General features: G+C 46.4%; 2 protein-coding genes across 2 annotated transcripts; both read right to left on the reverse strand.

Moving 5' to 3' along the window:
- Nucleotides 1-7,319: 7,319 nt before the first annotated feature.
- Nucleotides 7,320-8,204, reverse strand: LOC125384318 (heterogeneous nuclear ribonucleoprotein M-like). The gene has a single exon (XM_048403296.1). It carries the CDS (start codon nucleotides 8,202-8,204, stop codon nucleotides 7,320-7,322), a length of 885 nt encoding a protein of 294 aa, XP_048259253.1.
- Nucleotides 8,205-8,368: 164 nt separating this feature from the next.
- On the reverse strand, nucleotides 8,369-8,803 carry LOC125384319. The gene has a single exon (XM_048403297.1). It carries the CDS (start codon nucleotides 8,801-8,803, stop codon nucleotides 8,369-8,371), a length of 435 nt encoding a protein of 144 aa, XP_048259254.1.
- Nucleotides 8,804-15,708: the final 6,905 nt, after the last annotated feature.

The following is a 15,708-nucleotide window of genomic DNA, read 5'->3' on the forward strand; positions in this document are numbered from 1 at the left end:
TAGCACGTTTTGTTCCTTGTCTTTATCAGTGTCAGGTAACTGTGGGTTGAAATCGCAGATTCGCACCGATCCTTCCCGGGGCAAGGGAGTTAACTGACTACAAAAGCCCAGTTTCCAACTTTGCCGAACTTGAAATTTCGTGTCTTGATCGTAGTGCCACCAGTGGCTATTACGAGTTATGTCGCTTCTATGTTCCTCCTATTGACCGATCAGATTCCACCTCTCATAGCAGATGCATTTGCTTCAAACAAAATGGCGGCGCCCAGTCTGATTCTATAAACAAGATATGTATTTTAATAAAACAAGTGTTACCTCGCGAAGAACATGAAATCACTTGAGCACCTTGATTAAAAACATGAGATAATTTAGAATGAAAACACATACAGCACGTCAATTCTTACCACTGAGTGGGGGTGGTCGGGTAGCCTAGTGGTTAAAGCGTTCGCTAAACACGCGGGTTCGATTCCCGACATGGGCTCAATTTGTGAAGCCCATTTCTGGTGTCCCCCGTCGTGATATTGCTGGAATATTGCTAAAAGCGGCGTAAAACCATACTCACCAACTCACTACAACTGAGTGAGTGAGTTGGTTTTTTAACGCCGCTTTAAACGTATCACAGTTATATCTTGGCGTGTCAGCCTAATGTTGGGGTAAAGCCCGATGTGATGCAGCTTATCACTTCGGTGAAACCTTCGAGCATGGCTATGGTGCTGACAAAGCTAGAAAAATAAACAGGGCGAACCGAGAGTCGAACCCACGGTTTCTGGCGTACACAGCGGATTACGGCGCCTTAGACTATCGGGCCACCCGTGCCGCCCATTTTGTACCAAGATTCTATGGATTCGATCTTAGGTTGTTAAACATGGTGAAGAAAAACCGATTAGTTACCTCCCCTTCCGGAAGTGTAATTTCTAAACAAAGTTGGTCAGTTTGCAAGCTGAAAATGAACGAGAAGATTGCAGTTGAAGAGGTTGTTCTGTTTTTAAAACAGAATTGTTTTCCTGACAACAGATCATCGAAGGTAAGATTTAACTGTAAACTGAATGTAGATCTTCCGACAGATGTGACGTGCTCGTTGTGATCGCGTCTCCCGACAATTTCTCACAATCCCGATTACCCAGTGTATTGTCATTATATACACAATGTTCTGTTCTAGACATGACAGCCTCCGTGGTCTAGGGGTAGAGCGTCCGCCCGGAGAGCGGAAGTTGTCATACCAAAAGACGTTAAAAGATGGTACTTGTTGTTACTCTGCCTGGCGCTCGACATGAAGGCGCTAAAGCACGGACTGGTCGGCTTGGAGTCAGTATGCTGTGTCTTGGTGGGCTATTCGCGTTAAACTGCAGCATGGCATCTCAGTTGGTGAGCACTCTAAATCGGCATTAATCCGGACTAGTACAAGCAGTCACACAGACACACACACGTGCATGCACGTCGCCAAACAGTGTTTGTTCCTGTTTGTTTTGTTGTTAACCCCGCACTCAGCAATATTACAGCTATATGACGGCGGTCTGTAAATAATAGAGTCTCGAACAAACAATCCAGTGATTGACAATATGACCAGCGATCTACGCAATTGGAATGTATCAACCAAGTCAGCGAGCCTGACCACCGGATCCCGTTAGTCACCTCTTACGACAAGCATAGTCGCCTTTTACGGCAAGCATGGGTTGCTGAAGACCTATTCTAACCCGCATCTTCGCGGGTATGGGGCAGATGGGGCGCTATTTGTCCTGTTGGGGGGTTTCAAATTGGATCTTGAAGTAAAATAGGTTACTGATCGAAAGTAAAAAATCAACGTTTCTTATTACTTGAAATGGCTGTCGTTTTTTTTGGTGGTTTTGATTTATTTCAGAGATACTGTCGAATGCGCATTTCCAAATATCAAAAACACATGGTATAGCTTCAAGAAGGGGTCACGTGACTAGCTGCTCATGCTTAATGTTGGGAAATTATGTTTGAACGGGGTTTGGACGTGCAGAGGATAGACAAGAAGAGTGACTCCTGGAATGACAGTCGAGTGAGTGAGTGAGTGAGTGAGTGAGTGAGTTGGGTTTAACGCCGCTTTTAACAGTATTCCAGTTATATCGCGGCGTGTCAGCTTAATGTGGGAGGAAAGCCCGAAGTGATGCAGGTCTCAGACGTTTACCACTTCGGTGACACCCACGAGCACGGGTATGGTGCTGACAAACCTAGAAACATAATCGTGGCGAACCGGGATTCGAACCCACAATCATAGGTTTCTGGCGTGCCCAAGGGACGCAACTCTGCACAGCAAATCGCGGCGCCTTAGACGACTGGGCCACCCGTGCCCCCTGAATGACAGTCGAGCTGACATGTGACATTTGAGAGACACGAGGAATTGTTTCGTGCGATGTGCCTACCCAATAAGTTACATGACATTCTTGAACAAATAAAGGCATACTATTCCTTACACTATCATCGCTTCCCTGGTCTAGTTTTAGAGCGTCCGCCCGGAGAGTGGAAGGTCGTGGGTTCGATCCCCGGCCGCGTCATACCAAAAGACGTTAAAATATGGTACTTGTTGTTACCCTGCCTGGCGTTCGGCATTGAGGGGTTCAAACAAGGACTGGTCGGCTCGGAGTCAGTAAACTGTATCTGAGTGGGGTATTCATATACAACTGTGGCATGATATCTCAGTGGGATAGCACCATAACATTGGCATCAGTTCAGACTAGTACAAGCAGCCACACGCACACACGTGCATGCACGTCGCTTTATAAGTGCAATATTCTTGTCGCGACGTTAAACCCCACCTCACCTCACCTTGCACTATTTGCATTATTTGTCTCTAGTCAAGCATCCAAAAAGCACACAAAGTCAAAGAGTTGAAATAAATATTAATGACCCCTGGGGTCTCTGACTTCAAACCTTTAAATACTCTTTAACGGTAAAACACATTCTGAGAAACATCAAAGACCCGTTACCTGTGTACGTGGGTTTCGCAACAACGTGATCAATTAACCAGCGTTCCAGAAAAGACGCAGCGCACGCGGATCGTGCATTATGCATGGCGCCTGAATTAGTTGGCGAAGTGGTGAGATTAATGTCTCACTGGCAAACAGCAGCTGGATAACTAGACCTTGTATCATAGACGAGCCATGCAGGCTTATGACATCCCTCCCATACACATATACAGACTTGTCTCCAGGGGAGGTGTGCTTCTTATGTCTTAGGTGTGCTTCTTATGGCTGTTGTTCATACACATCGCCACTTCACGCGTGTTGTCTGAGACCATTAGGCTGTGGAAGACGCATCTGGTGATTATTGTGAGGGTACGATGCTATATTATAGCAGCTTGCGTTCCCCGGGGAACGGATAGTTCTGGTGTCAAATTATATATACACTAGAAGCCCTAGACGGTAATATGATACACGTTGTCTCTTCATCAGCTGAAAGTTATCGATTGAATATATATATTTGTATGTGTATGTATTGTCAGCATCATAATCTGTTTTGTTCTGCCACACTTTATTGTCTCTTCTTTGGTGAAATGGGATTTAACGTTCAAGATGGTTGCACTTTGGTAGCAAAGTGCATGCACGTGTGTGTGGCTGCTTATACTAGTCAGGACTAGTGATAAAACATTCTGCCATGGAGTTGATAAAACATCGACATACAGATGATAAAACATCAATGCAATAGATGTGATAAAACAGCAACGATCTGGAGATGATGAGACATCAACGATATGGAGATGATGACGATCTGGTGTTGATGTGCCATCAACGAGATGGAGATGATGAGACATCAACGATCTGGTGAAAATGAGACATCAACGATCTGAGATGATGAGACATCAACGATCTGGTGATGATGTGCCATCAACGATATGGAGATGATGAGACCTCAAATATATGGAGATGATGAGACCTCAACGATATGGAGATGATGAGACCTCAACGATATGGAGATGATGAGACATCAACGATATGGAGATGATGAGACCTCAACGATATGGAGATGATGAGACATCAACGATATGGAGATGATGAGACATCAACGATCTGGAGATGATGAGACATCAACGATCTGGAGATTATGATACCTCAACGATATGGAGATGATGAGACATCAACGATCTGGTGAAAATGAGACATCAACGATCTAATATGATGAGACCTCAACGATCTGGTGAAAATGAGACATCAACGATCTAAGATGATGAGACCTCAACGATCTGGTGAAAATGAGACATCAACGATCTGGAGATGATGAGACATCAACGATCTGGAGATGATGAGACCTCAACGATCTGGAGATGATGAGACATCAACGATCTGGTGAAAATGAGACATCAACGATCTAAGATGATGAGACATCAACGATCTGGTGAAAATGAGACTTCAACGATCTGAGATAATGAGACATCAACGATATGGAGATGATGAAACATCAACGATCTGGAGATAATGAGACACCAACGATCTGGAGATGATGAAACATCAACGATCTGGAGATGATGAGACATCAACGATCTGGAGATGATGAGATGATGAAACATCAACGATCTGAGATGATGAGGCATCAACGATCTGGAGATAATGAGACATCAACAATCTGAGATGATGAGACATCAACGATCTGGATATGATGAAACATCAACGATCTGAGATGATGAAACATCAACGATCTGACATGATGAGACATCAACCATATAGAGGTGTTAAAACATCAATGCCATAGTTATGATTAAACATCAACGATCTGGAGATGATGAGACATTAACGATCCGGAGATGATGAGACATCAACGATCTGAGATGAGACATCAACGATATGGAGATGATGAGACATCAACCATATAGGTGTTAAAACATCAATGCCATAGTTATGATAAAACATCAACGACATAGAGAATAAAAAATCAACTATATAGACATTATTAATACATCAGCTATATAGAGGTGGCAAAGCACCAACAACATAGAGATTATAAAAGATGAGGACGATAAAACAACAACGCCACAGATATAATAAGACATCAACGCCACATAGATAATAAAACATCACTACCAGATAGATAATAAAACATCAACGCCAATAAAGACATCAAATATGTGATTTTGTGTTATTTTATCAACCAAGCATTAATGAAAGGTCCAGCAATGTCACCGCTACCTGCGTCCAGCTACCTGCGGGCAGGGGGTAATTAATGCACTAATTAGGTGGCTGATAGCGATCTGACTGGTCAAAACTAGATACGACCTATTCCCTGGAGTCATCATTATGACGTAGGGAGCAGAGCTGGGTCACACAGGCGCCATCAAAACACATCTCATTTTGTGTTTCAGTTAAATCTTTAGTGTGCGTTGTTTTGACATGGGGAGGTGTGTGCATTGTTAATGGCTGCCATGTTCCTTCGTGTCATTCATTTGAAACCGATGCAAGTCATTCAATAGTCCCGTGGGCCTTAACGATTATTGATTAAACTCTGCGTTATTGGATCAACAGAATACATAGACAGTTTCATTTGAAGTTTGGATAGAAGATATGCTCACAACTCAACACAGTCGGGACACCGGAATAGGTTATGTTGACTTAACGTTAATAAATATCTTCCTACAGTTTATAAACAGAAACGTTATATTATGTGTGTGTGTGTGTGTGTGTGTGTGTGTGTGTGTGTGTGTGTGTGTGTGTGTGTGTGTGTGTGTGTGTGTGTGTGTCTGTGTCTGTGTCTGTGTCTGTGTGCCTGGTGTCTGTGTGCCTGGTGTCTGTGTCTGTGTGTGAATTCCACCATATTTTCAAATGTAGAATATTTCAATGAAAAAAGGGACATGTACATCCCAAAACAATTTTCAAAAAGAGCAAATATGTTACAACTCCAGCAATTATTTAACTGCCATATGATCTCTGTTCAAAGGAAACTATGTAAATTTGTTAACATTATAATGAAAATTGTAAAAATAAACACCCGGTCAACGTCTGTCCACCGGCATGTACAATACTGTTTGTACCGCTTATACTGATGCACTCGGCCTGAGAGAAATAAAGTGGTGTGTGTGTGTGTGCGTGCATGTGTGTGTGCGTGCGTGCGCGTGCGCGTGTAGCTGCTTAGCTATCCCCCTGAGATACCATGCCGCAGAGGACCAGTCCCTTAACCGAGCGCCAGGCAGGGTAACAACAAGTGCCATCTTTTAATGCCTTTAGGTATGACACGGGTGGAGATCGAACCCAGGACCTTCCGCTCTGGGATTCGCTATGGCGACTGGATATCTTTTCAGCTCCAGCTGCAAAACCAGATCTTTCTTTAATTAAAACTGTGAGCCCAAATATTATTTAAAATACAAAATATCTTGCAACAATATAAAATGTTTTGCATACAAAACCTTTTTCCTATCTGATGGTTGTTTTCAAATATTTTCTGTGACAATATATTTGTTTCGATTAAACCCACTTGTTCCTACACCTTCCTCTGTTCATGTTTTCAGTGCTAACTCAAACCCCTGTAAACCACACAGATATTTTGTAACTTAAAGTCTTCAAAGAATATGGCATTTATGTTGAAAACAAGTAGATTTTGAATGATATCTTGATTAAACAGCTCTAATGATTTCAACATATTCCAGCCTTGGACAAACGCAGCCAGTGAGATACGTTACCATGATGACAAACATTCCCCGTGGAGTATAAACACCGATTATCATTATATAGATATAGGGTAGGTAATTACAAGCCAATGCCGTAGGGGTCTTGACAAAAGATGGAAGAGAGTTTAAAAAATGGAAGTGACAAATGCAGGGGTTGTTTAATCAGTTCTTCTGTCCAAACAACCTGCGTGTTACGTCAGTTTCAATTTAGTACTGGGTTCCTGGGTATTGGTTAGGACTGGTTAGCAGTGTCGTGACTCCCACTGCTGCTGATTGTGTCTCCCAACAGGTCGATGCCTCACAGATGACACGGCCATGCGATCGATACCTGCACAGGTAGCGGGCAATTTCCATTCACACATGGACAGTCGGAATAGCGAGACTATTAATTAAAATAATTATATTTTACATACGATAAAGACCAGCAGTTATAATCTGAAGGGTCCATCAGAATGGGTTGTCAATTATAGAAAACTGAGTCGATCGAACGCTGAAAAGAAAATCAAAATGGCGGCTCGTTCGCTGAATGATCCTCGGAGGGAGCAAGACATTCTAACTGGTTGTTATCTCGTGATCTGTAGATATACAATCAGCTGATACATGGAGCAGTTTTATCTTAGCAAGGATGAAATGGGAAAACCGCCGTGATAGAGAGTTGGAATGGTTTTGAGTGCGTGTGTCTGTTTGTAGCAATGTATGCGTTATGTTATTGCTCCCTGCGCAGCTCCGTTCCTCCCAGCCGCTCCGTACCACTTCGTTCCTCCATTGCTCCACCAAGCCGCTCCGTACCACTCCGTTCCTCCATTGCCCCACCCAGCCGTTCCGTACCACTCCGTTCCTCCATTGCCCCACCCAGCCGTTCCGTACCACTTCGTTCCTCCATTGCCCCACCCAGCCGTTCCGTACCACTTCGTTCCTCCATTGCCCCACCCAGCCGTTCCGTACCACTTCGTTCCTCCATTGCCCCACCCAGCCGCTCCATACCACTCCGCTCCTCCATTGCCCCACCCAGCCGTTCCGTGCCACTTCGTTCCTCCATTGCCCCACCCAGCCGTTCCGTACCACTTCGTTCCTCCATTGCCCCACCTAGCCGCTCCATACCACTCCGCTCCTCCATTGCCCCACCCAGCCGCTCCGTACCACTCCGTTCCTCCATTGCCCCACCCAGCCGCGCCGTACCAATCCGCTCCTCCATTGCTCCACCCAGCCGTTCCGTACCACTTCGTTCCTCCATTGCCCCACCCAGCCACTCCATACCACTCCGCTCCTCCATTGCCCCACCCAGCCGTTCCGTACCACTCCGTTCCTCCATTGCCCCAACCAGCCGCTCAATACCACTCCGTTTCTCCATGTACCACATCCAGCCGCTCCATACCACTCCGTTCCTCCATGTACCCGACCCAGCCGCTCCATACCACTCCGTTCCTCCATGTACCCCACCCAGCCGCTCCATACCACTCCGTTCCTCCATGTACCCAACCCAGCCGCTCCATACCACTCCGTTCCTCCATGTACCCCACCCAGCCGCTCCATACCACTTCCTTCCTTCAAGTACCCCACCCAGCCGCTCCATACCACTCCGTTCCTCCATGTATCCCACCCAGCCGCTCCATACCACTTCCTTCCTTCAAGTACCCCACCCAGCCGCTCCATACCACTCCGTTCCTCCATGTACCCCACCCTGCCGTTCCATACCACTCCGTTCCTCCATGTACCACATCCAGCCGCTCCGTACCACTTACTTCCTCCATTGCCCTACCCAGCCGCTCCATACCACTCCGTTCCTCCATGTACCCGACCCAGCCGCTCCATACCACTCCGTTCCTTCATGTACCCCACCCAGCCGTTCCATACCACTCCGTTCCTCCATGTACCCGACCCAGCCGCTCCATACCACTCCGTTCCTTCATGTACCCCACCCAGCCGCTCCATACCACTCCGTTCCTCCATGTACCCGACCCTGCCGCTCCATACCACTCCGTTCCTCCATGTACCCCACCCAGCCGTTCCATACCACTCCGTTCCTCCATGTACCCCACCCAGCCGCTCCATACCACTCCGTTCCTTCATGTACCCCACCCAGCCGCTCCATACCACTCCGTTCCTCCATGTACCCGACCCAGCCGTTCCATACCACTCCGTTCCTTCATGTACCCCACCCAGCCGTTCCATACCACTCCGTTCCTCCATGTACCCCACCCATCCGCTCCATACCACTTCGTTCCTCCCTAATACCTCGTCCAGCTGCTCAATACCACTCCGTTCCTCCCTAATACCTCGCCCTGACGCTACATACCACTCCGTTCCTCCCTAATACCTAGCCCAGCCGCTCCATACCACTTCGTTCCTCCCTTATACCTCGCCCAACCTCTCCTTACCACTCCGTTCCTCCCTAATGCCTCGCCCTGCCGCTCCGTACCACTTCGTTCCTCCCTAATACCTCGCCCTGCCGCTCCATACCTCTTCGTTCCTCCATGTTTGTTTGTTTGTTTGTTTAACGACGCACTCAGCAATATTCCAGCTATATATGACGCCGTTCCTCCATGTACCCCACAAAGCTGCTCCATACCACTCTGTTCCTTCATGTACCCCACCCAGCCGCTCCATACCACCCCGTTCCTCCATGTACCACACCCAGCCACTCCAAACCACCCCGTTCCTCCATGTACCCAACCCAGCCGCTCCATACCACTCCGTCCCTCCATGTACCCCACTCAGCCGCTCCGTAACACTTCCTACCTCCATGTAGCCCACCCGGCCGCTCCGTGCCACTTCGTTCCTCCCTAATACCTCGCCCATCCCCTCCGTACCCCTCTGTTTCTCCCAGCGTCCCACTGTCCAACACTGCGCCGCTCCATGTCACTCTAGTTCTACCTGTGCCGCTCTTTGTCGCCCTGGACCATCCTGCATCCCCGCCGCTACTCAGGAATGGACAAAAGATAAACAACGTCCAATATGTTATCTTTATTTGACCAATCATTCATACTGGCAATGAATAATGAAATGCTAAATTTGCAGTAACACCAACTGAATACACACTGTACCGGCATCCCTGTAGACTCCCCTATTTATTTTGTAACTCGAAAGTTTGACATTTATAAATCTTATCATAAAAACAACAACATTAACGCTGGTTAAAGTGATCACCCAAAGTGATCACCCAAAGTGATCGTAGCGCTGCCGTAGGTCTATGTAAAAGAACTGGACCCACTTGCACAAAGCGATCTTAGCGCTAAGATGATCGTAACTCCTATACTTTAACATAGGCTTACAATAGTCTTAGCGCTAAGATCGCTTTGTGCAAGTGGGCCCAGGAGTTACGATCGTCGTAGGGCTACGATCGCTTTGTGAAACAGGGCTTTGATAAAAAAGTAATAAAATAATATAGAAATAATGTTTGAAAAAGTGAAACGTTACAGAGCATAAATAATTCATTTAATAGCCATTAATGTCCGAAAAGCATATATAAAAGAACCAAATATTTATATAACAGCAGCTGGTGCCCTTTTCGTAGTTTACTCACATGAAACAGTCTGTCAGCATATGTTTCTAAAACATACTACATAACACCCAAGTCTATATGGGCGTATAAATCGGGCAGGTTTTACTAACAGCTTCAGAATTTCATCGTCAACACTTCACGGGGCTGCATCATCGATGAATACATACAACCATATATATTTTATAAATATTATGTCAACGCTAGAGAATAATCAGTTTCCGCCGAAACATATTTCATTGGGAGTAAAAGGCAAAATGGTGATGAGTGAGTGAGGGAGTGAGTTGGGTTTAACGCCGCTTTTAACATTATTCCAGTTATATCACGGCATGTCAGCTTAATGTGGGAAGAAAACCCGAAGTGATGCAGGTCTCAGACGTTTACCACTTCGGTGAGCACGGCACGGGTATGGTGCTGACAAACCTAGAAACATAATCGGGTCGAACCGGGATTCGAACCCACAATCAAAGGTTTCTGGCGTGCCCAAGGGACGCAACTCTGCACAGCGGCACCTTAGACGACTGGCCCACCCGTGCCCACAAAGTAGTGATGAAAATTAAAACCAACGAATAAATCGACGAACTGCTTCCGACGACAGTAAAACCAACGAGTACTAAGACAAATCGTTCGGTTACCATCATGCAAGCCGTCATGTTTCTTGCTCATCAGGGCGGGGTCTTTTTTTGCTCACAAGATCCACATAATGTAAGAATTGGGCAACACCTTTAGAAATTGTCATGGGACATATCAGATATGTTCACAACAACGAGCATCCAAAACGCACTGCACTTGCCGATACACACATCACTGACCACAACACCAAACTGCCATAATTATAACAAACAGCACAAGCCGATACACACATCACTGACCGTAACGCCAAGCTGCCCTAGCCTAACACACATCACAAGCCGATACACACATCACTGACCACAACACCGAGCAGCCCTAACACACAGCACTAGCCGATACACGAATCACTGACCACAACACCGAGCAGACATAACACACAGCACTAGCCGATACACACATCACTGACCACAACACCGAGCAGCCCTAACACACAGCACTAGCCGATACACACATCACTGACCTCAACACCAAGCAACCCTAGTTATAACACACAGCACTAGCCGATACACACATCACTGACCTCAACACCAAGCAACCCTAGTTATAACACACAGCACTAGCCGATACACGAATCACTGACCACAACACCGAGCAGCCCTAACACACAGCACTAGCCGATACACACATCACTGACCACAACACCGAGCAGCCCTAACACACAGCACTAGCCGATACACACATCACTGACCACAACACCGAGCAGACATAACACACAGCACTAGCCGATACACACATCACTGACCTCAACACCAAGCAACCCTAGTTATAACACACAGCACTAGCCGATACACACATCACTGACCACAACACCGAGCAGCCCTAATTATAACAAACAGCACTAGCCGATACAAACATCACTGACCTCAACCCCAAGCAGCCCTAATTATAACACACAGCACTAGCCGATACACACATCACTGACCTCAACACCGAGCAGCCCTAATTATAACACACAGCACTAGCCGATACACACATCACTGACCTCAACACCGAGCAGCCCTAGTTATAACACACAGCACTAGCCGATACACACATCACTGACCTCAACACCCAGCAGCCCTAATACACATCACCAGTCGATACACACATCACTGACCACAACACCGAGCAGCCCTAACACACAGCACTAGCCGATACACACATCACTGACCTCAACACCGAGCAGCCCTAATTATAACACACAGCACTAGCCGATACACACATCACTGACCTCAACACCGAGCAGCCCTAATACACATCACCAGTCGATACACACATCACTGACCACAACACCGAGCAGCCCTAACACACAGCACTAGCCGATACACACATCACTAAACTCAACACGGAGCAGCCCTAATACACATCACCAGTCGATACACACATCACTGACCACAACATCGAGCAGCCCTAACACACAGCACTAGCCGATACACACATCACTGACCACAACACCAAGCGGCCCTAGTAATAACACACATCACTAGCCGATACACACATCACTGACCACAACACCAAGCAGCCCTAATTATAACACACAGCACTAGCCGATACACGAATCACTGACCTCAACGCAGAGCTGAACTTACACACAGCACTAGCCGATACACACATCACTGACCACAACACCAAGCAGCCCTAGTTATAACAAACAGCACTAGCCGATACACACATCACTGACCTCAACACCGAGCAGATCTAGTTATAACAAACAGCACTAGCCGATACACACATCACTGACCACAACACCGAGCAGCCCTAGTTATAACACACAGCACTAGCCGATACACACATCACTGACCACAACACCAAGCAGACCTAGTTATAACACACAGCACTAGCCGATACACACATCACTGACCACAACACCGAGCAGACCTAGTTATAACAAACAACACTAGCCGATACACACATCACTGACCTCAACGCCGAGCAGCCTTAGTTATAACACACATCACTAGCCGATACACACATCACTGACCACAACACCAAGCAGCCTTAGTTATAACACACATCACTAGCCGATATACACATCACTGACCACAACACCAAGCGGCCCTAGGAATAACACACATCACTAGCCGATACACACATCACTGACCTCAACACCGAGCAGCCCTAATACACATCACCAGTCGATACACACATCACTGACCACAACACCGAGCAGCCCTAACACACAGCACTAGACGATACACACATCACTGACCACAACACCGAGCAGCCCTAGTTATAACACACATCACTAGCCGATACACACATCACTGACCACAAAACCAAGCAGCCCTAATTATAACACACATCACTAGCCGATACACACATCACTGACCACAACACCAAGCAGCCCTAGTTATAACACACAGCACTAGCCGATACACACATCACTAAACTCAACACCGAGCAGCCCTAATACACATCACCAGTCGATACACACATCACTGACCACAACACCGAGCAGCCCTAACACACAACACTAGCCGATACACACATCACTGACCTCAACACAAAGCGGCCCTAGTAATAACACACATCACTAGCCGATACACACATCACTGACCACAACACCATGCAGCCCTAATTATAACACACAGCACTAGCCGATACACACATCACTGACCTCAACGCCGAGCAGACCTAACACACAGCACTAGCCGATACACACATCACTGACCTCAACACCAAGCGGCCCTAGTAATAACACACATCACTAGCCGATACACACATCACTGACCACAACACCAAGCAGCCCTAGTTATAACACACAGCACTAGCCGATACACACATCACTGACCTCAACACCAAGCTGACCTAGTTATAACAAACAGCACTAGCCGATACGCACATCACTGACCACAACACCGAGCAGACCTAACACAGCACTAGCCGATACACACATCACTGACCACAACACCAAGCAGCCCTAGTTATAACACACAGCACTAGCCGATACACACATCACTGACCTCAACACCAAGCTGACCTAGTTATAACAAACAGCACTAGCCAATACACACATCACTGACCTCAACACCAAGCAGCCCTAATTATAACAAACAGCACTAGCCAATACACACATCACTGACCACAACACCAAGCAGCCCAAGTTATAACACACAGCACTAGCCGATACACACATCACTGACCTCAACACCGAGCAGCCCTAATTATAACAAACAGCTCAAGCCGATACACACATCACTGACCTCAACACCGAGCAGCCCTAATTATAACACACAGCACTAGCCGATACACACATCACTGACCATAACACCAAGCAGCCCCAATTATAACAAACATCACTAGCCGATACACACATCACTGACCACAGCTGTAACAAGCAGCACTAGCTTATACACATATCACTTACCACAACATCAAGCAGCCCTAGTTATAACACCCAGTATTAGCTGATACACACATCACTGACCACAACTCTAAGAACCAGCACTAGCCGATACACACATCACTGACCACAGCTCTAACAAGCAGCACTAGCCGATAGAAATATCACTGACCACAGCTCTAACAAGCAGCACTAGCCGATACACACATCACTGACCACAGCTATAACAAGCAGCACTAGCCGATACACACATCACTGACCACAGCTCTTAACAAGCAGCACTAGCCGATACACACATCACTGACCACAGCTCTAACAAGCAGCACTAGCCGATACACACATCACTGACCACAACACCAAGCAGCCCAAACATGCCGCGTGCATTTGCCAATACACACAGCCTAACCACGCGGCAATGAACGACACAAAGACCCCTAACAAGGCCGCACTCGCCGCTCGCTCACCCGGAGGCCATTCAGTGTATATTTGAAGCATATCATCTGACCTTGTACCATCTATAACTTATATATCGCTATAATCAAATTCTTTCATCGCGCACTATTGAAGAGACGACAGGTTAGATTGGTGAGTTAGTCCTGTTGTCATCACCACGTTGTTACCAGGTGCGTGTGGGGAGTGATAATCACCAATGTGCAGGATGTTCCATCAGCGTTCATTAGCAGCTCAGAAAACTTTTGTACGACGACATTCTGGCCGGAACGAATGCTTTCTTACTTAATCAGCAGAGATGGTATAGGTTTGGACGGGTATAAAAGGTTATTCTTAATGGTAACGAGAGAGAAACATGACAGTTCAGCAATGTATGTGATAAAAATAAGGTTAGGAGAGGTTCATGGGGTTTAACGTCACCTTCAAGAGTCTTGCACTTACAAAGCGACGTGCATGCACGTGTGTGTGGCTGCTTGTACTAGTCCGGACTAATGTCGATTTTGTAGTGCTAGCTCACTGAGATACCATATTATGAATATCCCACTCCAACACAGTAAACTGCCCCCGAGATGACCAGTCCTTGTTTTAGCACCTTGGCGCCGTGCGCCAGGCAGGGTAATAACAAGTTGATATGACGAGGTCGAACCCCGGACCTTCCGCTCTCCGGGCGGACGCTCTACCACTAGACCACGGAGGCGGTCGAAAAAATAAGGAAAGATTCCATACTTGACTTTGCTTACCACCGTGCCTACTACACATTGAAGTTGTTTGTTCGTTTGTTGTTTAACGCCGCACTTAGCAATACTACGGCGGTCTGTAAATAATCGGGTCCCGATCAGACAATCCAGTGATTGATATCATGAGCATCGATCTACGCAATTGGGACACGATGACATGCATCAACCAAGTCAGCGAGCCTGACCACCCGATCCCGTTAGTCGCCTCTTACGACAAGCATAGTCACCTTTCACTAATTCTAACCCGGATGTTCACGGGTTCACATTAGCGTTGACAACTTGTCTCCAGGTATTGCAATTCTCTCTTTCGAAGGCTCCTTAATTGTTTAAATGAATCCGATGATTTATTTCGTTAATTATTTTGTCTGAAACTTTAATCAATTTAAGCTTTACAGTAGTAGGTATTTCAGATTCGTGATTCTTATCAGGTGAGTTAAATAATTTGCTCCCGAAA

The sequence above is a fragment of the Haliotis rufescens genome, unplaced genomic scaffold, assembly GCF_023055435.1.
Source record: "Haliotis rufescens isolate VD_foot unplaced genomic scaffold, xgHalRufe1.0.p SCAF_3, whole genome shotgun sequence".
Classification (NCBI taxonomy): domain Eukaryota; kingdom Metazoa; phylum Mollusca; class Gastropoda; order Lepetellida; family Haliotidae; genus Haliotis; species Haliotis rufescens.

Coding starts and splice junctions, on each gene's coding strand:
- LOC125384318 (XM_048403296.1), bottom strand. CDS start 8,204: ATGGAGGAACGGAGTGGTATGGAGCGGCTGGGTGGGGTACTTGAAGGA.
- LOC125384319 (XM_048403297.1), bottom strand. CDS start 8,803: ATGGAGGAACGGAGTGGTATGGAACGGCTGGGTGGGGTACATGAAGGA.